Raw genomic sequence first — 25741 nt, 5'->3', positions numbered from 1 at the left:
AAGATAAACCCATTTTCCCCCTTCCCAAAGGCCTTGCCCTGAATTAGTCACCACGTCCCAGAAATAGCCTATTGGAACTGCTTTCCAGGGTTGCCAAATGTTGGTTTATACTCACATACTTGGGACTATTCTTCCTAGGTATGGCATTTAGCACAACAAAGTTTTTGAGCCTAAGTAAAATATACCTGTTAGTGGCTGACTGATAGGAGCTGAGCTCCTGCTGAATATTGGGTCTGGTTAAGAAATAATTCTAGGAAGCATAAACTGCAACTACAAAGAAAGAGTGACATAATTCTTAATATTACCACTCTGTGGTATTACTATGAGCAGAAATGTTATAAATGTCTCAAAAGTATATGTGAGTAACCTGCAGGACAAAAATGAAGAGGAAAAGCCAAGACTCCCAGTCCAGATTGCCAGACAACACCGCTGTGAAGCAGCAGCAACTGCCCGCCTATCGGCTACAGCTCTCGGCCAAGGAAATCCTCTCTGGCTTTTTTGCTACAGGAGTGTTCTGCCTTGGCATTGGCATCATCCTTCTGTTGTCTGCAAAGAGCATCAAAGAAATAGAGGTTTGTCCTGTCATATTTTAATGCAATTTCTGAGAATTTTCAGCTTTGGGACTATAAAAGAATGGTCAGTTTGAGAACAGCTCTTCAACAGGGAACTGGATGAGACTGGAACATCGCTTTTTCAGAAGGGAAGGTGCACATGGTGACAGGGCCTCTGTGTGATGGCTTTATTCATCCCTTCTCCCTCTTGAGAATAATCCATCTCACACTGGTCAGTTCAGCCATATTTGTTTACAGGGGCCTGGCAAAGTCTGGAGCTTTTTATGTTGGCAGAGTACCGGAGCAAGCGATCGGTACAGGCAGAAGGAGAGGCAGGGCCAAATGACTGTCAGACGCCTATGAATCATATTGGTAAAAAGAGTGAAGAGCCAAAGATATAGGTCTTCAGTTTTGCCCCACTTTCAAGCATTGTTTCTTTCCTTTTTCAAATGAACTCCCTCTGAGATCATTACTTTAATCTAGGAAAGGCAAAAACCCAAATCTTTCTGACTTCTTAAGGATACTTAGCAAAATAAACTCAGTGAAGCTAAAAGCATACCCCTTTCAGAAGTCTTTTGCTGATTTGATTCACAAGCTGTTGGAGGATGAGACACTCAGAAGCTAGTCTGGGGAGAGGAGCTTAGATCTGGTCTGAGGCTGTGTACTCATTTAGTTTAATGAATTAAGTAAATGCTTCATGTAAATCAGCCCTGAGCAGATTACCAATATCCCAGACTGTATGACCTCCATGCTGAAGGCAGCCACATTCCCTCTCCACACATGGGCTAGTGGCAAAATTACCATGAAGGCCAAGTCTGTCAACATTGATTTAAGGTTCATGAGTGTCTGAAGGTGCTAGGAATTCTTTTGGGTATGCAGATGAGTAAGATAAGTAAAAGAGTTGATCCCTGTCCTCAATGATTTAATGATAGAGTAAGAAAGATAATGTGGTAAGAACAGGGAGGTCAGCCATGGCTGGCTTGTTTGCCATATCCACAAGCCCTTCCTTGCATACTGCCAATACATAATAGGCACACACTTAAACTGAAAGAACAGATTAGGGCAAATAGGACTTCAAAGAAGAAAATGTCATTTCAGGTCCCACTCCTCCCTCCAACACATACTGCCCCATTGCTTTTCTACCATATTTTCTGCTCTCCTCTCCAAGCTCCTGGAAGATTGTCTTCCCAGAGCCCCTAAGTCTTTTTGAGTCCTCCAGTGTGACAATGTAGCAGAGGCAAAATGGCAGCAGGAAAATCGACTTGCCTTGTAAGCAAAGTAATTGGTTTACAAGAATGATATTTATTTCTGCAAATAGCTCATCCTGTTTACTTTTCTATTTTCTTCTTTACCAACCCCTTTCTTTCTGGATATTCCCCTCTGCTTCCCATGTCCTTTCAGCTTCCTCTCTTCTGGTCACCTATCCCTACCCACTATGAACTGCAGCCTCCATTATGAGGCATCCGGTGCTGAATGATACCACGACAGATACATGAAGAGAACCTCACCCCATGGTTGGCCTAAGCTACTCGGCAAACAACTTTCAATAGGATGATTTTCCAATTGACTTTTCTTTAAAGCCACTTTTTTTTTTTTTTTGTCTTTTTGCTATTTCTTTGGGCCGCTCCTGGCATATGGAGGTTCCCAGGCTAGGGGTCGAATCGGAGCTGTAGCCGCCGGCCTACGCCAGAGCCACAGCAACACGGGATCCAAGCCACATCTGCAACCTACACCATAGCTCACGGCAACGCCGGATCATTAACCCACTGAGCAAGGGCAGGGACCGAATCCACAACCTCATGGTTTCTAGTCGGATTCGCTAACCACTGCGCCACGATGGGAACTCCTAAAGCCACTTTGAATAGGACTGTTTCTAACATTTTGCTCTTACACAGGAAAATCAGAAGTCACCCACAGGGAGTTCCTGTCATAGCTCAGCAGCAGTGAACCCCACTAGCATCCATGAGGATGCAGGTTAGCTCCCTGGCCTTGCTCAGTGATCCTCTTTTTTTTTTTTTTTTTTTTTTAGTGCTGCACCTGGGGCATATGGAAGTCCCCAGGCTAGGGGTCAATCAGAGCTGCAGTTGCTGGCCACAGCCACAGCAACACAGGATCTGAGCCACGTCTGTAACCTATACCACATCTCACAGCAATGCCAGATCCTTAACCCACTGGGTGAGGCCAGGGATCGAACCCTAGTCCTCATGGATGATAGATTCATTACCTCTGAGCCACAAAGGGAACTCCTGAATGTGATCCTCTTTTGCACATAGAAGTGTTTCATTATAATGGGTGTAAGATGAAGTGCTTATTCCAGGCCAATGTGACCAACACACAGCCAGCAGAAAAGTTCTGAGCTGGCTTTCCTCTTCTCACTTAGCCCTGGGGCACATCAAGGAAGTACCATTTCTGCAGTTCACTTTAAGCAAAAATGTAATTCCTGCCTCTCCAGAATTCTTGAAGAAGCAGACTATGGTCTTTGCTGTCATTTTAGAGCTAGAGGTTTACAGAGTCACTTGAGCAGCAAAGGAGACAGTAGATGAAATTTTATGTTTTTCTCATAAAATTCTTAGAGCTAGAAAGCACCTTAGATATCACCTACTCAAAAATAATTTGATCATGAAACATTTTTTTCTTTTTTAGGGGCCACACCTTTGGCTTATGGAAGTTCCCAGGCTAGGGGTCAAATCGGAGCTGCAGCTGCTGGCCACAGCCACAGCAGCTCACAATCTAAGCTGCGTCTTCGACCTCACCACAGCTCATGGCAACACCAGATCCCCAACCCACTGAGCAAGGCCAGGGATCAAACTTGCATCCTCATGGATACTAATCAAGTTCATTACCGCTGAGCCACAATGGGAACTCCCAAAATACATTTATTTCTAATTCAACATTGAAAGAACTCCAACGAGAATCCATGGAGTAGAATGTATACTACTACATTCACCTCACAGGTCAGTTAATTACCAGCCAAAATGATGCTGTTGAAAAAAATATGGGCCCTAGAGGAAAAGTATTTTAACTCAAGATCAGAGATGGGCTGAATTAGGACCCCAGTTTCCTCACAGTTCAGTGTGCAAGCACTCAACTACAATATAGCCCTGTTCTTTAATGCTTTTTGAAAATTGGAATGCAGTTTCACAACGTTTAGAAAAGGCATCAAGGAGTTCCTGTTGTGGCACAGAGGAAGCAAATTCGACTAGTAACTATGAGGTTGAGGGTTCAATCCCTGACCTCGCTCAGTGGGTTAAGGATCTGGCATTGCTGTGAGCTGTGGTATAGGTCACAGACACAGCTCATGTCCTGCATTGCTGTGGCTGTGGCATAGGCTGGCAGCTGTAGCTCCAATTCGACCCCTAGTCTGGGAACCTCCAGATGCCTCAGGTGAGGCCCCAAAAGGCCAAAAAAAAAAAAAAAAGAAAAGAAAAGAAAAGGCATCAATTTTTTTCTTTGTTTGCCACCTCGCAGCATATGGACTTCCCAGGCCAGGGATCAGATCTGAGCCACAGTAGCAACCTATACCACAGCTCTGGCGACATAAGATCCTTAACCCACTGGGCAGGATGAGGGATTGAACCTGTGTCTCAGTGCTCCAGAGACACCGCTGATCCCAATGTGCCAGCCATAGTGGGAACTCCATTAATATTTTAAAACATAATAAAGTCTTGCTTCATACTTAAAGAATGATTTGATTAAATTTAATCAAATCGTTTAATTAAATATAAACATCTAAGCACAATTGAATAGCCTTTTGGCTAACCTTTAATTTAGTATTCACAGTTTACCTATTTGACTTCCAAACTCCCAGTGGCTTTTCGAGCATTCAAAACTCCTTTCCTTCTTGTTAGTCTTCTCTCCCAAAGAATCCAAAATCGCATTGGCAGTTTACGGAGAAGAAAAACAGTCTTTTGCTTCCCTGTTCCTTCCCCATTCCCAAACTCTTCTTATTATTCCTTAACACAGTGGGGGAAAAAGCAGAGGACCCCAGCAGCACCCCACACAACCCCTAGGTTGCACCTGAGATGAATGTTTCCTAGAGTGGAAATAACTCTTCTTTCAGTTCTATCTTCACATAACTGAGCTCTTCAGCCAAACCTCACAGGATTTGCCCTTTGGAGACACACTACCTTTTTTTGTTTTTTTTTAATTTTTTTTTTCTTTTTAGGGCCACACCTATAGATATGGAAGTTCCTAGGCTAGGTAGGGGTCAAATTGGAACTGCAGCTATGGCCTACACTTGAGCCACAACAAGGCCAGATCCAAGCCACATCTGTGACCTACACCATAGCTCACAGCAATGCTGGATCCTTTTACCCACTGAGCAAGGTCAGGAATCAAACCCGCATCCTCATGGACACTAGTCAGGTTCTTAAGCTGCTGAGCCACAACGGGAACTCCAGAAACACACTAGCTTTTTTTTGGAAACATGCCTTTTTCTATGTTTGGTCCTTTTTTTTTTTTTTTTTGCTTTTCTTAGGGCCGCACCCAGGGCATATGGAAGTTCCCAGGCTAGGAGTTGAATCGGAGCTACAGCTGCTGGCCACAGCCACAGCAACACTGGATCCGAGACACATCTGTAACCTACACAGCAACTCCTGGCAATGCTGCATCCTTAACCCACTGAGGCCAGTAATCGAACCCGCATCTTTATGGATCCTAGTTGGGTTCGTTACTGCTGAGCCATGACGGGAATTCCTGTTTGGTCATTTTTAATAACTTCCTCTAGACTCCATGTAAAAGAAGCCATTAGTATAAATATTTTCCGTGAAATAAAATGGGAAAACAGTCAAGTGATTTACCCATAAAGCTGATTAGACCTAGGCCACGGGCCCAGTTCTCGTGAGTCACTGACTAATACTTTCCTAACAGTACCTTTTTATGATGGAACCATAAGGCTTCATCACAACAGTTTACATAAATATGCAGTAGAAACCCCGAACTTCAGGTAAGTGGCAAATGCTGCCAGGTACCAGAATGAAAGTCTGCCAGGAGGCCCAGTCCTCCCACATATCCTGGGAGCACTCTCACCCAGCACAGTGAGCTGCCCTTGGTTTATGTCCCAGACAGCACACCCTTGACCCAGAGAGCTTGAAGACTTTGGTTTACTCAGGACTTTAAGATATGTACTCATGTCCCTTTTAAATTAATAATTGTTATTTTCTCTGCCTGACAGATTAATTACACAGAAAAATGTGCAAATTGTGCAAAACTGCGGGAAAATGCTGCTAATTTTGCCAAAGAATGCGCCTGCTCTATTCCTTTTTACCTTTCAGAGGCAATGAGGGTAAGTGAAATTCAAGAGTCTTCAACTGTCTATATGCTGCTCTGCTTGTATTTAACACATGGCAGTAAGTCCATGATCTCCACCAAATGCTCTCCCAAACTGAAAATACAAAAAATAAAGCAGAATGGGGATTGGGAGAGAGGTCTTATAAAGTGTTGAGTTCCTGTGTGACTACCCCACCACCACCACCACCACCACCACGCCTTTTTTTTCCTTTGGAATTTAATTATTTTCCTTTGTAAATTTCCAGATTCTTTACCCACCCAACTTTGTAACATAATTCTTAACATCAATCAGACAGGTTTTACACCAAGTGTCAGCACAGGAGGGGACCATAGAAATCAATGCATCTAACCATTCATTTTATTGTGAGAAAATTAATGGGTTTAGAGGTTAAGTGACTTGGCCAAGGTCACATAGTGAATCAATGTCAAGGGTCACACACCTGGTAGGACTCTCCTCCTCACCACCCCCTCAAGCCATTCCCTACACACTGTTTCCTGATCCCTAAGGCGACTCTCGGCCTGGCTGTCAGACACTGTGAGAAATGCCAAAGAAATATTAAGAGATGTCCCTGCTCTTGGGCTGATTAAAGTCACATGTTAGTTCAGATCCTCTGAGAAGCAGATGCCAAGACAGGATTAGACATGCCAGAGATTTATTGGAGGAACTGCCTATGAGGGAAAATATAGAGGAAGTGGAGGAGGCTGGGAGAGCTTTCAGCCCACAACACGTCCCCCTCCTTTCTGCCCCCACTTCCCCTTCATAGATGACTCCGCATATGATGCTTCTACAGGCAGGCAGGCCTTTTCTTGAGCCTGTCACTGAACACCCCATCCTGCTTCCACCCCGCCCTGCTTCCTCCCCAAACCAGAAAAAACCCTTCTGATTTCCTGTCTGGTAAAGATCCTGTCAGCAAGACTCAAAATTTTCTTTCTTGACTTTACCCTGCCCACTCCTTTCTCATCCAAGCCTCTGAAGTATGAGCACTGTTCTTCCATCTAGGTTTCTCCCTTCCACCCTCTCCCTTCATTTTCTTGGCATCACTCCAATTGAGAACCTCCTGGTCTAGCACCACAGCAACCTTAACTGCACTTCTAGCCTTTGGCTTCTCCTACTTTTAGCCAAATGTTACTTGGAAAGTCAGTAGACCACACCTTGGCACCCCTACCCCCACACAACTTGCCCTCTTTCGGATTACTCTTGAGCACCTGAGGCCCAACTACCTTTCCTTCCTTCCTTCCTTCCTTCCTTCCTTCCTTCCTTCCTTTCTTTCTTTCTTTCTTTTTCTTTTTTTTTTTTTTGCTTTTAGGGGCCACACCTGCAGCATATGGAAGTTCCCAGGCTGGGGTTCGAATTAGGGCTGCAGCTGTTGACCTACGCCACAGCCAAAGCAATGCCAGATTTGAGCCTCATCTGCGACCTACACCACAGTTCATGGTAATGCCGGATCCTTTAACCCACCAAGCAAGGTCAGGGATCTAACCTGCAGCCTAATGAATACTAGTCAGGTTCTTAACCCACTGAGCCACAATGGGAACTCCCCCAGCTACCTTTTCATCTTTGTCTCTGCAAGAGATCTTGTAGTCTTGCCAAACTGGCCAGCTTGTTTTTCATGATACAACTCTATGTTCCTGCTGTTCTTTTGCCTAGAAAACCTTCCGTTACTCCCACCTGTAAGATCTCACTTGTTTTAAGCCCCTAATATCCCAACCCTTCCCTGAGCCTCCTTTTTACTCATAAGTCCAATAAGAATTTCCCCACATTCGTATTATGGGAGTGCTCTTTCCACTCTTCTGATGGATTTACAGTCATCCGTATAATATCCTATAGACTCATTTCCTCTATTTGCAGGAGTCTCCCTAAGGATAAGGACCATACTTTACATGCCACACACACCACACCCATACATACCTGCACTACATACTCAACCTTCCTCCCACGTGTTACCACAGATGAACCATATGTGCTCCCATCCAAAGGTTCACCTCTCCACTTGTGTGGTAGATGCTAGCCTTTCTTGCCTTTAATGGATTTAACTCAGCAGTTCTCACCTCTCATATATCATCAACTTTTCTCTCTGCTGGATCATTCCCACCGTCACACAAACATATTATTTTACCTGTCTTTAAAAAGCTAAACAGGAGTTCCCGTCGTGGCGCAGTGGTTAACGAATCCGACTAGGAACCATGAGGTTGCGGGTTCGGTCCCTGCCCTTGCTCAGTGGGTTAACGATCCGGCGTTGCCGTGAGCTGTGGTGTAGGTTGCAGATGCGGCTCGGATCCCGCGTTGCTGTGGCTCTGGCGTAGGTTGGTGGCTACAGCTCTGATTAGACCCCTAGCCTGGGAACCTCCATATGCCGCGGAAGCGGCCCAAAGAAATAGCAAAAAGACAAAAAAAAAAAAAAGCATAAACAAAGCACTTCTATTCTTCAAAACTTCCCTGCCCCTGTCTGCCCATTTCTTTCCTCCCATTACCAGGAAGAATCCTCAGAGGAGTCATCTATCTTGCCTAATTCCACTTCCTCTCTTCTCATTTCCTTAGACCCACTCTATTCAGGGCCCTCAGCACTCAGTGAAATTGCAAGATTACCAGTGACATCCACATGGATAAATCCACTGCTCACTTCCTCATCTTTGACACGTTTTATTCTCTTGGCTTTCATGATACCTTACTCTCTTGGTTTTCCTCCTCGCTCTCTGGCTACTCTTCTTGGGTTCTTTTGCTGTCCTTCCTATTTTCCCCAAACTCTTAATGTTGGGGTTTTCAGGGATTTTTGTCTTAGTCTCTAGTTTTCTTCTTCTCTCCATATGCAGTCCCTCCCTTGGAAGCATCATCTGCCTCCAGGTTTAAATGCCATTGATCACCAACGCTGTTTTCTGTCTCTATCCCAAACCTCTCTTCCAGTATCCACACTTGCATTTCCAACTGCCTTCCTGATGTCATTAGTCAGGTGTCTAATGGATATCTGAAGTTCAACATTTCTAAAACTGAATTCCTAATATCCACTTTCCACCCTTACCTACTCTGTACACACACCCCCCAAAGGAAAAACCTATTTCACCTACAAGCTTCTCAGTCAACTCTGTCCTTCTGATGCTCAGGCTAAAAACCTTCCTTAACTCCTTTTGATCTCTTACCCCTCATATCCAATCCATCCTATTGACTCTACCTTCAAAATATACCCAGATTCTGCTTACCTCTGCCCACCTCTGCTGTTACTACCCAGCTCCACACCACACTCATCTCTTATTTGGATTTCTGCAATAACCTCCTATTCAGGTCTCCCTGTTATATTCATGTCTCAACATAGCAGCCAGAGTGAACTTTTTAGAGCATGTTATATTGTGTTATTCCTTTGCTCAAAAACCCCTGCAATGGATTTTTTTCCACTCAGCCAAAAAGCCTAAGCCCTTAGAAGGACTTGTGTGAGATCTGGCTTCTTGGTTCCTCTCTAACCTCCTCTTTCCATTCTCTTCCCGCTCCCTACTCTGACCACACTAGAGTCAGGCATTCTTTTGCTCCATGTATCTGATTTCCACTTGGCTAACTCCCCTGCTGCCTTCAAGTCCTGCTTGGCTAACTATCACCTAATCAGGCCGATACTGGCCATCCTGTTTCATACTGCACCGTCTACTCACCCCACCCTGCACTCCTGATTCTTGTTACCTTGCTCTAATTTCCGTTTTTTTCCATGTACTTACCACCTTCCAACTTACTATATAAATTAACAGTTTATTATATGTATTATTTATTGTCTGTCTCTCACTACTATATCCCAATCACCTATAACTATGCCCAGCACACCGGAGTTGCTCAGTTAACATTTACTGAATTGATATATGAATCCATACTTCCTCCACAGTGCATAGCACAATATATTTTACATGGTAGATGCTCAGAAAATGTTTCCTGAAATACTAACTTAATAGAGGAAAGATAAAGTGCTAAATTATATGGCTTGATGCTCTTAGGATGCTTTCGTTTTATGTGTCCCCCTTGATCCCAGATAAAAGCATGTTGGCATCAGTAATATTCTGACTATATCTTTATCTCTAATCATTTTTGTAAGTCCAATGTAAATTATAAGGAATTACTGGGTTATACTGGGGTTGTAAGTGATATCTAAAGTCCATAAGGGACGTTTTATATCTGTGTTCTTTTATTAGAGGTCAAAATTTTAGTTCTCTACAACTGTACCCTTTCTTTCTTCCTCAGCTCACCATGATACCCCCTAAAATAAAAGTTAGCATTACTTTTATTCATCAGAAATTTATTCTTTCCCAATTTTAGAAATCAGAAGTCTGAAATCAAGGTGTCGGCAGGATTGGTTCCTTCTTGGGGGCTCAGAGTGCTTAAAATTTTAAAGAAAAAAAATCCGAAAGATAAAACCTTAAAGGGCTTCAAGTTCCCACTGTTTGTGTCCTTTGAAATCCTAAACGCAAATAAGTGTTACCAGCTGCTAACCATTCCTTTCAGCCAAAGGCTTCCCATAAAATTCCAGCCAAACTTCTCAGGACAACCACAGGGCCTTCAACTCACCCATTCACACACATTACACACCTTAGACAGCACATCCACCAAGGCTCTCTGCCTGCAACTAGGAATCCTGCACAAAGTACCACTGGAGGGAAGAAACACCATCAAGTGCATTGTGCTTCCAGGGCCAATTACAAAGATGACCATCTTGGAGGCCTTGTTAAATTTTGGACAAAGAGTCATTGAAAAAAGGGTAATAAATCACTTCTGTCCCTAGTGTGAGTGTCCTCTGCCTATTTATTTTGTCACATTTATATGAATACATAACTTCCGGTAAGTAGAATTCTCTCCTTAGCATCCAAGAAAATGTGTAGTAAATTCCATTCCATGGATTTCATATTTTTCTGTAGTTATGGGTCAACAATAGAGTTTCCCTCTTTGGTTGAAGAAATGCAAGCAGCCATTCCCACTATGCCTGGCTTGTTTATCTTCACATCCATTCTCTCTCTTTATGATGTCAGGGCCCAGCATCTCCCCTTCTCGGTGTTCCAAAGACTTTTCTCTTACCAGTGACAGCTCTTCAGCCTTTGTTGTTTTCTGTAACTGGCCACACTTACCATGACCTTTATTTTTAGTAACTTTATCTTCCATACTCATCCTCTTTTTTGTGTTTTATTGAAGTATAGTTGACTTATAATGTTGTGTTAATTTCTGCTGTACAACAAAGTGATGTATATATTATACATATATAATTTTTTTTGTCATTTTAGGGCTGCACCAATGCCATATGGAGGTGCCCAGGCTAGAGGTTGAGTTGGAGCTGCAGCTGCCAGTCTATGCCACAGCCACAACAGTGTGGGATCCAAGCCCCATTTACAACCTACACCATAGCTCACGGCAATGCCGGATCCTTAACCCACTGAGCAAGGCCAGGTATCATCCTCTTAGAGGTCCTTAGGACAAGGCCAAATTTGCATAGCTTAAGAGAATCAGTTGACTCAGGGAATTGTGAAGGAATACTTTTGTATTTCTAGCACTGAATATAGCCCCTAAAATATTTTGGCCTCCATATTTTTGGATACAGTCCTTCATTATTTTGGAGGTAGATAGTATATTCATTATAAATAGCTACAGTTGGACATTTACATTTGCATAATATATGCTGTTAGTAAAATCTTTATCAAGCCTGCCTGAAAAAGTTCTAGGGCCTTAGTATGTCACTATAATGGGAGAATCACTCTGGTAGCCTGTGATTGGGCAGCCTCATTCAGCAACATTCATGAAAAAGGCATCTCATGGCAACAAGGGTACAAATCATCTTGTAGATCAGGGAACTATCCCATCTTTTTGTTCACCATCTCTTTTCTTTCTTTCTTTCTTTCTTTGCTTTTTATATTCGCAGCTACAGCATATGGAAGTTCCCAGCCTAGGGGTCAAGTTGGAGCTATAGCTGCCAGCCTACACCACAGACACAGAAACACCAGATCCAAGCTGTGTCTGTGACCTACACCACAGCTCTCAGCAACACCAGATACTTAACCCACTGAGCAAGGCCAGGGATCGAACCTATGTCCTCATGGATACTAGTCAAGTTCATTACAACTAAGCTACAAGGAAACTCTGGGTCACCATTTCTTGACCAAGTATTACATACTGCAGTACTGTGTGTGTTATATCCTAGGCATAAAAAAGACAACAATGGAGAGGACCCCAAAAAGCCGGGCTTGTGTCTATCACATATGCAGTATGCACATACACCTAAACATGCTCAGTAGCTCCAATTTTAAATTATGTTACGTGGATTTGCTTTGAATTCACCATATGAATCTGCTGCTTACCACAGCCCCTATGCAGAGCATCTTTCCTAGTATTTCTAGGAAATATTTGTAAAATCAAATGTTATATATTGAGAATACAAAGCCTAGTTATAAAAATTTTTCAAGGCATGAATGCAGTAGCCCTTACAAAAACATTGTTAGTCATTTTGTAATTCTGTATAGACGAGCACTTTCTAACACTGATTTTTAAAAATAATTTCTTGGGTTTCTATCTGACAAAAAGAAACTTTCCATTCTCATCAACATTTTTATGTACTACGTCTTATGTTTTAAAAATCCTGTCCATGTTTATTAACATCCCAGCTTCTTTTGCTCTCTCCTTACATCTTGCTGTTCTCCTCTACAGGGTAATGTTTATATGTACTATAAATTGTATGGCTTCTATCAGAACCTCTATCGATATATTTTATCCAGAAGTAATAGCCAACTGGTGGGTACAGATATAAAGGTAAGGTTTTATTTGATTTGCTATAATACTCCTTTTTTGGGTTGTTTTTTTTTTCCCTCTCTCATAAAGAGAGCTAGAGTAATTATTTTTTTAAAAAGAAGTGTAGATCTCGCTCAGTGTTGGCTTTAAAGAATCTTCCTTTCGGCAGTAGCCTCTAGAACTAGGATCTGATATTTGTGGCACAGACAGGTTTGTATACATTCTCGCCATGGAGTGGTTGTAATGTCTCCAAGGCACAGTTCTGCTCTTTTTGTTTTTAATAAACCAGGTGAATCTTTCAGTGTAAAAGAGTATGGGAAATAAATTCAAAAGCTAAGGTTTTACAAGACAGAAATGCCACAACACTGTAAATCAACTATACTCTAATTTTAAAAAAGAAAAAGTGTAAAATAAAACAAAACATTAAAAAAAGACAGAAATGTTCATTTCATTCTCGCATGAACTGAAGGGGCTAAGTATTCAGGATAACAGCTATTGAGAAGGAGCAGTTTCCTCTTCAGAGCAGGATTGTGAATCTTGTCTAGTTAAATGGTTATCTTTCATGCACCAATCATTTGTTGTTGTTGTTGTTGTTGTTGTTGTTGTTGCTATTTCTTGGGCCACTCCCGCGGCATATGGAGGTTCCCAGGCTAGGGGTTGAATCGCAGCTGTAGCCACCGGCCTACGCCAGAGCCACAGCAACGCGGGATCCAAGCCGCGTCTGCAACCTACACCACAGCTCACGGCAACGCCGGATCGTTAACCCACTGAGCAAGGGCAGGGAATGAACCCGCAACCTCATGGTTCCTAGTCGGATTCGTTAACCACTGCACCATGACGGGAACTCCCAATCATTTTTTTTTTACAGCATTTTATATTAAAACCAGATACACATGGGATTACACAAGTCTTGGTAATAAAGGGCAAATCTTCAAGTACCTTTCAACCACAATTCAAGATTTATATTTCTCTTAACAAAATTTATAGCATACTGGAGCTACTTCAGACAGTAGAGTTTTTACTTCTTTGAATGATTGACACATTAGATTTCAATGTTATTTCTTTACACTTAATTTCTGTAGTTATTTTAAAGTTGCTCATTTTAGGGAGTTTCCATTGTGCCTCAGTGGGTTATGAACCAGATTAGTATCCATGAAGATGTGGGTTCAATCCCTGGTTTTGCTCAGTGGGTTAAGGATCCAGTGTTGCCATGAGCTGTGGTGTAGGTTACAGACGCGGCTCAGATCCCAAGTTGCTGTGGCTGTGGTGTAAGCCGACAGCTGTAGCTCCAATTAGACCCCTAGCCTGGGAACTACAATATGCCATGGGTGCAGCCCTAAAAAGCAAATAAATAAATAAATAAATTGCCCATTTTAGTTAATGGATGCACTAATTTTGATAATAACCTTGAGTGGTTGGTCTCAGCCTGGATCACTCTATCTCCACCATTGTCCTTTTTATAACTGGGGCCTTCAGTCAGCCTAGATTAAGGAAATTGGGCTCTACTTCATTGAATAAAAGCCTTTGGTTTAATGAATAGCCTTTCAGACTTAAGATTACAAAATTGTACTTTTGGTAGATAATACTCAGAATACTGGCAAGAAAAGCTAGACAGAAACCTTTTATATAATGACATTATATAAAAGAGATAACCAAATTATTTTTAGTAACCATTCTTAAAAATGTATTCTGGGAGTTCCCATCGTGGCTCAGTGGTTAGCAAACCTGACTAGCATCCATGAGGACATACGTTCAACCCCTGGCCTTGCTCAGTGGGTTAAGGATCCGGCGTCACCATGAGTTTTGGTGTAGATCGCAGATGCGGCTCAGATCTGGTGTTGATGTGGTTGTGGTGTAGGCCAGCGGCTACAGCTCCAATTGGACCCCTAGCCTGGGAACCTCCATATGCCGCAGGTGCGGCCCTAGAAAGACAAAAAGACCAAAAAAAAAAAATGTATTCTGGTAGTTAGGTGGGTGTATTCCCTGTGATAAGTCATCTAGATGTAGACTCACCATTTACTTATTTTTTGGAATATTTTACACTCCAATACCAAAATCTTTTTTAAGATGTATTCCAGTGCGGGCTTAGCATGGTACTTAGCACAGCCAGAAAATTAGGTTACTTCCTGCAGACATATTTGGTATGCTATGTACTGCTAATGAGGAAAAAGAATACACACACCTGCCTGTAGAAACACACACACATCTCTCCAAAACACAAAAAATTGTCTGGTCTGATTGAGACAGCATCCTGGTAACAACAGGTAACTCTTAGTCTGTGCCAGTAGATCATGTGGGTTGATTTACACTGCCAGTGTTTTTCCTTTCAGCATTTTAAGAGAGTTTACCAAAAGCACTTTCTCCTATATCATTTCTCATCCAGGATGTTACAAACTGTTCTCCATTCAAAAATTCCCCAAATGGGACCCCCATCGCTCCTTGTGGTGCTATTGCCAACAGCATATTCAATGGTAGGTGATTTTTCCTATTTCCATTGTGTTCTCTTTTAAAAATGTATAACAATCTAAATGTTGCTTCTGCAACTGAAAGGCAGTTTTAAAAAATCACATCTGCGGCTGAAAGGCAGTTAAAAAAAATGTTTGTATATATTGTCCACTGATATATTTCATTTGCAAATAAGTTCTTCCCTATCAGAAATTTGAAGTAGTTAGGAAACATGAGTTAAATGGAGACCCAGAATATTTTTCAATAATTGGGACCTTGGAGGAGTTCTCTGGTGGCGCAGCAGGTTAAAGATCCAGTAGTCACTGCCTGACTGGATTGCTGCTGTGGCATAGGTTCAGTCCCTGGCCCAGGACTTTACACATGCCATGGGTGCAGCCAAAAAATAAAATATAAATAAAACTCGCCCACATTCCGAAAATAATAATGGTAGTTGGGGCCTTGGAAAGAAAAGGAATATAGTCTTCTGATTCTAGCATCTATGGCATGTAGACATGTGAAGACTGCTCAAGCCCTGCTTTATTTCTCAACTCTGTCTGGCTGTGCACTTCCAAATGTGACGGAAATGCTTGAATCTCTAATACAGTTTTTAATTTCTTTACAGACACCATTATTCTTTCATACAATCTTAATTCATCTATACATATTAAAGTCCCAATGCTAAGGAGTGGGATTACATGGTGGACAGACAAGTATGTCAAGTTTCAGAATCCAAGTTCCCACAATCTTTCTAGTGCATTTGCAGGTAAGATCCATACATAGCTTAATATTCTTCTCTCCTTACAGAAACTTTGGTTTTGCTATGGGGGGATGCTTTGATTCCTCCTCCTTTACTTCTTTGTTGACCTCTTTTTGCAGGCACCTCCATCACGTACCTCTCAGAAACATGAAATGATTTGGTACCCTGGTTACTTCAGTTTACCATTAGGAAAAAGGCAGTGTTTTAAGAAACTTGTTCCTTCATCTCTCTGTATGGTGATCATGTAACTTTCTGTCCACATGAGAGTGAAAGGGGTCAACTAGAATAACTAAAGTTACTTATTTATTTGAAAATTTTATTTATTGGTCAATATATTTACACTGCCACACTGATGGACCTATGAAAACTATTGACAAACTATTTTTTAAAATAAAATTCTTTCCAAAATTAAAATGATATATTTGTATACATGAAGCCAACTTTTAAAAATACTTTATTATCTAAATATTTATAGTTAACATAAGCAGAATAATTATTCTGGAAACAGAGTCACATACTTTAATCAGTTTCTTGGCCATATTTATCTTCATTACATCCCCCTGTATTTTTCCACTGAATTTGAGGATTTTTAAATATTTTACTGAGATATTATATTTATTTTTTTCACAACTTGTCTGCAGTATTTTTTGAAGTGCATTTTATGGAAAATCAATTTGAAATTGTTGCACCTTTAATTGAGTCTTCTCCTTTGACCCTAATTTTTTTTCTTTTACTTTTTTAAAATGATTTTTAATTTTTCCTAATTTTTTTTTCAGTTGACCTCACTTTTTTATCAATTTGTTTGTTTGGTTTTTTTAGGGCCGCACCTGCTGCACAATGTTCCCAGGCTAGGGGTAGAATTGGAGCTATAGCCACTGGCATATGCCACAGCCAGAGCAACGCCAGATCCAAGCCATGTCTGCGACTACACCACAGCTCACAGCAACACCGGATCCTTAACCCACTGAGCTAGGCCAGGGATCGAACCCGCAACCTCATGGTTACTACTTGGATTCATTTCCTCTGTACCACAGCAGGAATTTCTTGCTATCTTTTAATTCTGAGAGATAAGAAAATTTTATACATTTTTTTTTTAAGATTTCAAAAAACAGATTTATTAAGATAGGACTCTTGTGAGAGATGCAAGCAGGCAGGCAAGGCGGTTCTTATCCAGTATTTTAATCCATCAAAATGGTCTTCCTGTAAACTGAGATAGTCCAAAGCACAATTATAGAATTTGAATATAAAATCTTGTACTCATTTTGAACTCTCATTATGTAATGTGTTCAATTGTTTCCTTACTTTTATAGGGGTAAATGTCACTATCTTCTTGTTTGCAACTTTGGTTTTCAATTAGTTAATTCAATCTTTACAAACTAAGTTTTATTGCATTCCATAGCTAAAATATTTTGTCTAAAACTTTTCAACTATTTTGAGAGTTCTCATCGTGGCTCAGCAGTAACGAACCCGACTAATATCCATGGGGATGCGGGTTCAATCCCTGTCGTCACTCAATGGGTTAAGGATCCAGTATTGCCATAAACTGTGATGTAGGTCACAGGAGTGGCTCAGATCTCACATTGCTGTGGCTGTGGTTTAGGCTTGCAGTTGCATCTCCGATTAGATCCCTAGCCTGGGAACTTCCATATGCCACCAGTGTGTCCCTAAAAAGACGAGGAAAAAAAAAACCCAAAACAGCTTTTCAACTATTGTGAACAAAATTCCACCAAAAGTTAGAGGGCTAATTTACCAAAAAAAAGGTCAGGATTATTGCAAAATATATCATTTGATATAGAAAACAGTTGTTTAAAGGCTTGAATATTTCTAAAATTCTGGTTGATGATATTACAGCAAAGACAGACCACATGTACTATCATGCTGAAGCATTTGTTTAACATTTTTGTCATTGTAAAAATTTTGCAGTTCATTTTCTCTGTGAATATATAACATTTAAATTTGCACAATTATAGCTCTTTTGGTTTGCAAAATATTGAGGCTTATTTGGATACAGTTGTTAATTACATATGTATTACAAGCAATTTTAAGCCCATTTCTCCATAAATTTCTCAGTTTACTAAGAACATCGTTTTTACTCTGATGTTGTGTTCCACAAATTTGCATTTATGTTATCTCTCCAAAACGAAAATTCACACTTGATTGTTGAATATTTTAGCTGAATTTATAGTAATATTTATAATAACACGAGATTTTATCTTCCAGTATTGACTATTCAAAAGTTTTGCTTTGATTCCATGAAGAACCAAATTTTAAAAATCAAACTAATGCATTTATTTATTTATTTATTGCCTTTTTAGGGCGGCACCTGAGGCCGTCATAGTGCAGCCAAAAGAATCTGACTAGGAACCATGAGGTTGCGGGTTTGATCCCTGACCTTGCTCAGTGAGTTAAGGATCTGACATTGCTGGGAGCTGTGGTGTAGGTCACAGACTCGGCTCGGATCCCTCGTTGCTGTGGCTGTGGTGTAGGCCAAACAATAAAATAATTATATATTTACACCATATAATAAATAATACTGTTGCAAGAGAGTTGCAACCCGCTCAGCATCTATTTTTCACAGTACATCATGTGCCTATAACATAACCTGCAGTATCCCACCATTCCCACTGACCCCACTGACTTGCAGTTGGCAGATTCACATATCTTACAGGCCAAAACAGAGACTGTGACCTAACAGGGTGTAATGTCAAACAGTGGCAGGAGTCACAAGGATATGTTGCTTTGAAGGGCCTCTGGTTATCTTCCGTTAATTACATGTTAAAGTAAGCACTCTATTCATGGTACATGGGTATCTTTCACTACTAAGACCATGGCTGGAAGCTGAAAGGATGGTTATATGTACATTATTCGTTTGGGATAAATGCTAAATCAGATGAGATAATGGACAACAGACAGAAACTGGGACTGTCTTAGTCAAACAGGCATGTATGATCACTGTATCTATATTAAATTCCTAGTTTTTGAAAGGAACTTGGCAACATGCTTTTGTTTTGTCTTACCAGAACTACAGGCCAATAACACAAAGCAGCCTTGGCTTTCTCTTATCACACCATCGCACATTGTTCTTAACTTCCTCTGTTGGAAGAGTTACCATGTCTTACTGTAATTATCTGTCTGAACACCTATCATCCCCCCTTCAGTAAGTGAATTTCTTGAGGAAAAGGATTAGAATTTATGCAGTTTTATATCCCTGGTGCTTGATACAAGAGAACAATCAAGAAACGCTTAGTCTTGACTAAATAGGTGAATACAAATGACCCAGCCGAACTTGAAAATGAAGGAAGTTGTCGCTTCCTGTACCATGATTCTCATACTCTCTGAAGACACGGGATGGGTGGGATCAGAGGTTGGTAAGCACAGGCATGCTTAAGCCTGCATTTTCACTCCCTGGGTGATTCAGATTTTCAGTGGCCCATAGGACATATTGCCTTGAGGCATGAGCTCTGGCAAAGTAGAGAGAGTGAGGTCCACATGCCGGCACTAAAAGCATTTTTGGTTTTTGGTTGTTTTTTTCTTGCCTTTTTTAGGACTTCACCCTGCAGCATATGGAAGTTCCCAGGCTAGGGGTCTAATTGGAGCTGCAGCCACCAGCCTACACCACAGCCAAGGTGATGCCAGATCTTTAACCCACTGAACAAGGCCAAGGATCGAACCCGCGTCCCCATGGATGCTTGTTGGGTTCATTGCCACTGAGCCACAATGAGAACTCCCGAGGTAGTTTTTTTTTTTTTTCTTTTTCTTTTTTTTTCTTTTTTAGGGCCACACGCATGGCACATGGAGGTTCCCAGGCTAGGGATTTAATCAGAGCTACAGTTGCTGGCCTACACCACAGCCACAGCAACTCAGGATCCAAGCCGCATCTAAAACCTACACCATAGCTCACAGCAATGCTGGATTCCCCAACCCACTGAGCAAGGCCAGGGACTGAACCTGCATCCTCATGGATACTAGTCAGATTCCTTCCCACTGCGCCTTAGTGGGAATTCCCTTCCATGTGGTTTTATAAGCACTACAGCCCATGCTTAGAAAACAGGACTGGGTTTCTTTTAGGAGAAAATAGTTAGTGGTCAGGGTTGAGAAAGAATGGTTTCCTGCAAATAGTAGAATCAGTTTTATGGAATTAAAAAGTTCACCAAACTACTTCTCCTTGTTGACTATTTTAAAATTCAAAATACTTTTTTTTTTTGTCTTTTGTCTTTTGTCCTTTTAGTGCCACACCTGAGGCATATGGAGGTTCCCAGGCTAGGGGTCTAACTGGAACTATAGCTGCTGGCCTACACCACAGCCACAGCAACACCAGATCTGAGCCATGTCAGCAACCTACACTATAGCTCATGGCAATGCCGGATCCTTAACCCACTGAGCGAGGCCTCACAGTTCCTAGTCAGATTTGTTAACGCTGCGCCACGATCGGAACTCCTCAAAATACTTTTCATTATCAACTTCTGTCAGCTTTTGTTGGAATTGCTCATCCCTATATCAAGCACTTTTTGAAAACCTACCATGTGCCAGGCCCTGGACTAAGTGGTAGTGAAAATAGATGAGGAAGACACTGTACTCAAGAGACTGTTGTTGAATGGGAAAGACAGACAAGCCCACCAAGGTCAAATGGGAAGTAGTAGGTTGAGGGTAAACTCACCAGACTCCTCTCCCAGCTTTGGTCCCCCACCCTGTGCTTCCATCATCCCTACAGCACAGCACCCAGGCCTTCCAGGCTTCCTGGCTTTAGAATAGGCTTGCAACTCCTTTACTGTCCACCTTCTCCCTTTTATCAGTTTCTCCTCTTTGCTTCAACCTTCAAGCCCTTAGGCATAGGGCTGCAGGAAATTGTAACTGGATCCATGATTATTTTCCTAGGAAACAGTCCTAGAAGTAGAATTTCTGGGGCAAAACATATGTAGAAGATAGTCAATTTTGCTGCATGTTCCTAGACTGCTAAAGATGTGGTTAATCAACACTTCTGTCTGCTCTATACAAGACTTTCATGAGTTCCTGTTGTGGCTCAGCAGGCTAAGAACCTGACATAGTGTCCAAAAGGATGTGGATTCAATCCTGGCTGCACTCAGTGGGTTAAGGATCCAGCATTGCTGTGGCTGTGGCCTAGGCCTGCGGCTGCAGCTCAGATTCAACCCCTAGCCCAGGAACTTCCATATGCTGCAGATTCAGCCCTAAAAAGGAAAAAAAAAAAAAAAGTGTTTCCGTTTCCACTGCTTTATTGGTGGTTGTCATTCTTTTTTTCTTTAAATAATATTAACTAAAGACATCCCTTATGTTGTGCTCTCACTTAATGCCACCACTATTACCATTTTGCTGCACCTATTTTTTCAGTGCTTTATTATACATTTAATATAGTTGAATACATAATATACATATCTGATATTCTATTTTTTAAACCCAATGACAATATCATTAATATCTTCCCCTCACATTTTCTTAGTCTGTATAACCATTATATTTAATGGTTGTATACTCAGGTAGCTTACACCCATATTTTTTTAAAAAGTGTAATTTTGAGTTCTCTTTCCTCAAGAATGTGAGATTTGTTTCATTTTTTACATTCTAAGGAAAACCGAAGGGGTAAATGATTTTTCTCAACCACATCCATTATTAACTTTCTACAGGAACCACGAAGCCCCCGTACTGGCCTAAGCCTGCCTATGAACTGGATGAAGAGGACCCAGGAAACAATGGCTTCATCAATGATGATTTCATCGTGTGGATGCGGACAGCTGCCTTTCCCACTTTCAAAAAACTATACCGCCGACTCCATCGAATACAGCATTTTACTGAAGGATTGCCTGCTGGTAGTTATAGTTTCAACATAACCTACAGTATCCTTTTATTCCAGTTTTCTTTGTGGGGGTCAAGGAAAATTATGTCCATCTGAGTACTAGTAGTTGTTGAATTATTTCATGCTGTACTTTTCTATTCTCGAAATCTATATATATATGTAAAAGAAATCTAAATATATGTAAACATATATTTATCTTGTAGGCAATACTGTCACCTCATCACCATATAGCTGTTTGTCTCCACTTTATATACAATTAAATGTGTACTTTTTTTTTTTTTTAAGAATAACAGTCAATAGCAATATCTGCTGAGTAGGTCTGAATAAGTAGGGAAGGACTCTTTCTGTTCCAGAAGAAAGATTAAATAACACTGAGCCTAAAACAGTGAAGAGAAGCCTGCTGTATAGGACAGGATGAAATAGAGGACCTTGGAAATAGAGGTTTACTAGGAAGTAAATTTGGAATGTGAACTAAAAACAATGAAAACTGAGAGGGACTATAGAACCTTTTGTTCTAGACAAAAGTATCCTACACAAGGGAGCCCTGGATTCAGGGGGCAGCGTGGGTTTATCCAGTCCAGGTGAGCCATGCTAAGAGCTCTGTGCTGAGAATGAGGTGTTCTTCTCTGCTAGGTACAAGGCCAGCCAGCAGGAGCCAGTGTCTTGGTTGTGGACATACGGTCTACATTAGGAGACATGCTTTGATATGAAATTCTGAATGTTTTCACTTAATATAAAAATACAAATGTAACTCTTGACTTAAGAACAAAAAGGACTTAACTTCAAAGTGACATCAAACACTATCTTTAAAAAATTAATATATATTTAAATATAATTTACACTAACTCTGGTCTTCAGATGTAGTTTTCAAGTCCCTTCTCTATTCTCCCTGAGGCAGAATTCTCTCGGAGGCAGACTTTTTCCAGGACTTGTATACAGCTTTGAGATGTCAGCACGATTAGGCATCAGCATGTTACCATCTCAGGACTACTGGCTGGGATTCTTTCATGGGACACCAGGCCAGAGGATCTTAACACCAAACTGTCTACCTCCTTCATTTCTTTACCTCTCAGGGAGCTTGAATGAAAGATTCGTGGGGTCAGTGCATGACGGCATGTGTTCCAGTCCCCTATTCTCTTTTCTCCTAGAGCAGAGCTCAGACATCTCCACTCTGAGGGGTGAGTGGGGACGTTCCTCAGAGGCATGGAGAGATCCCCCACTTATATGATACAATCTCTACTTCTCAGCTTGTTGTCTCCTTTCATTTACTGACCAGGAATACAGTTTGCCTTCAGCCATTCCTTTAGCACTAGTTCAGTGCTTTAGTCTCTAGTTCTAGCCTATGAAAAGGAAAGCCAGAAATTGCTCTCTCTTATACAGCATTGTATGTGTAGATCAAAGAGTAAGCCACATAAATTACATTTTAAACAGGATTTCAGCAACCCTCTCTCTCCCACCAGAAAATGAGAGATTGAAATTAGCTTGGCAACAGTCTCTTAAATTGGATCTTCTGTTCCCATCAACTTTGTCTGTGATTGCCCTACCAGTAAAGCAGTCATAGTTGCAGTTAAGGTACAGGAAAAAAAACAAACATGTACTATTGCCCTCACAATTCACTAAAGTGAGTTTGTGGTTGAGGGGAAGAGGAAGGGAGTCCACATTCCGAACAAAGGAGACACCATTCCTCCACTTGAAACATGCATTCTCTCCTTGGGCATCTTCATTTACAGTCATGTTTGAATGCTGATGGCTCTCAAATCTAAATCTTTGGCACAGAACCTCAATCCTGAGCTTGTGTCCTATGCTTGTACCATCTGTGTTGAACCCTAGTGTGAGTATTACCTATCTACCCTCATAGCCTGACTACTGTGTAAGGAGAACTAAGCCTGAGCTGCAGAAAATGCCTACCACTACTAAGAGAGAAAAGACACTCTGTAGGAGAAAAATACCCTCTTAATGAAACTGAGGGAGGGAGAAAATAGGCAGATGAGCTGAGATGACACCCAAGGACCTGGTGACAATGAAGAATTTTGATGGAAAAGAAAGAGCGAACTAGCTTCCTAACAAGTTTCTTTGTGCCTTTAAATAGCATGTTGCCAAGTGATTTGAGGCCTTTTAAGAGCTTTGCTGGGAAATGCCGTTGCTATGAGAAGCCTTTATTTGTTTATTAGTTTGGTTTACAAAAGGCACCAGATGTTTAAAAACCTCAGGCCACATGCATAATCAAAATGACATCATTCAAATGCTAACGATAGCAAACCCACTTCAAACACTTTCTCCCCAGCAGTGAGGGATCCTGGACTTTTCAAAACCCAAATAAATGCACCACCTTTAATTTTCCCACCAAAAATGTTTTGCCATCTATCTCATTATTTTCTTTGCTCTTCACTCTTGAGGAACTTTCCCTGAGGTAGGAATTCAAAGCTTACCTATAAAGGATAGCCTGTCCTGGTATCTTGATCCATAAACACAGATTTAGGTTTGCTGCAACACCTGTCTGTATTCTCTTCATTTCCTTGAGTTTGCTGAAGGAAATTAACTATATTTGTTCATTATTGAGTTATCTGTAAGTCATTTAGATCTACCTTTGTCTGAATTTCTTTCAGAGAATATAACTATGTAGGGAGAAGACTTGTTTTTACTTAATTTCATTCCTGCAAGATACAACATACTGTTTGGTAAAGATTAGACTATATGAAATTGCATATTCAACCATTTTTTTTTTTACCTACAAAAACAGCACTATTATATGGTTCACCACAATGTGTATTTAGGATATGTGGAAGTAGAGCTGAGAAGTGCTGAAACAGATCCATGGAGTTCCCGTCGTGGCGCAGTGGTTAATGAATCTGACTAGAAACAGATCCTTAACAGGTTTTCTTTTCTTAGATTTTCCAGTAAGCAGGTTCCAAGGAGAAAAATCAGTTGTTCTTTCCACCCTGACATGGAGTGGAGGCAGTAGCCTTTTCTTAGGTCTAGCCTACGTGGTGACAGGAGCTGTGACATGGTTGGCTTTCTTTTCCATGATGGCAATTCACTTGAGGCTGAAAGAAAGGAAAGGGTTCTTCCTCCAGTAGTAAAGTCAAGCTTTGAAAAGAAAAGACAGAAATGGACTGTGAAGTAATGGAGCCAAAGATCTCCAACAAGACTCAAAATGACTGGGCTATTTCACCAGAAGGAACTGGATTAACTGACCAGTTAATAATGAGAGTTTCAGAGTGAGGAAGAAAAAGAAGAGGAGGAGAAGGCATAATTAAGTATAGTAAAATGTCCTTGGAATGGGGAAGGTAAATCATTCTTGAGCTCTAAACCAAGTCTCAGGTGTTTATTTGACACCCTTGTGCCTAAAAGTAGGTGAATGCCTAGCAGGGTGGCATCACCAGACAAGAGTAAGTAAGTCCGGTGCCCCAAGATTAGGTGAATCCTTTTAACCATCAATCAGGCTCAGACCATGATGAGTCTTCGTCAGCTGGCTAAAATTACAGACTTCCCAGCAACAATTGTTGAACACTGAATTGAGCAATCGGTATGATTTTTGAAAACTGTTCTCTCCTTCCATGGAGCCAGAATGAAGCTTTCTCTACAAAGAATACACTAAGCAAAGGTTTTGGCAGTGCCCTGAGCACCCAAAATACATTGGTACACCAAAAAGAAAGTCCAGGAATTTCTTAAAGTTACCCATATAGCCAAGAGGAAGGCACTTAAAGTGACCAATTCTCTCAAAAACTGTACTCAACATTTGAAGGCACAACACAGTTCTAAAACTTACACTGGGATGACATATTCTAGGATGCAGATGGTAACATGGGTTTGCGACACTTGAATTATATGTGCTGAGGGAGCTTCTTAGAGTCCATCTTAAAAGATCTGAGGAGTTCCCGTCGTGGCACAGTGGTTAACGAATCCGACTAGGAACCATGAGGTTGCGGGTTCGGTCCCTGCCCTTGCTCAGTGGGTTAACGATCCGGTGTTGCCGTGAGCTGTGGTGTAGGTTGCAGACTCGGCTCGGATCCCGCGTTGCTGTGGCTCTGGTGTAGGCCGGTGGCTATAGCTCCGATTCGACCCCTAGCCTGGGAACCTCCATATGCCGCAGGAGCGGCCCAAGAAATAGCAACAAAACAACAACAACAACAACAACAACAACAACAAAA

General features: G+C 41.3%; 1 protein-coding gene across 1 annotated transcript; it reads left to right on the top strand.

Moving 5' to 3' along the window:
- On the top strand, window positions 1–25112 carry LOC125113280 (cell cycle control protein 50C-like). The gene is made up of 7 exons (XM_047755864.1): window positions 1–572; window positions 5725–5835; window positions 12499–12600; window positions 14963–15050; window positions 15647–15787; window positions 21421–21630; window positions 24480–25112. The coding sequence occupies exons 1-7, from the start codon at window positions 381–383 to the stop codon at window positions 24665–24667; spliced, it is 1032 nt and encodes a 343-aa protein (XP_047611820.1). The 5' UTR covers window positions 1–380; the 3' UTR covers window positions 24668–25112.
- Window positions 25113–25741: the final 629 nt, after the last annotated feature.

The sequence above is a fragment of the Phacochoerus africanus genome, chromosome 1, assembly GCF_016906955.1.
Source record: "Phacochoerus africanus isolate WHEZ1 chromosome 1, ROS_Pafr_v1, whole genome shotgun sequence".
In the NCBI taxonomy this organism is placed as follows: Eukaryota; Metazoa; Chordata; class Mammalia; order Artiodactyla; family Suidae; genus Phacochoerus; species Phacochoerus africanus.
The sequence above is the reverse complement of the archived record's forward strand: the minus strand, read 5'-3'. Positions and strand labels throughout refer to the sequence as shown.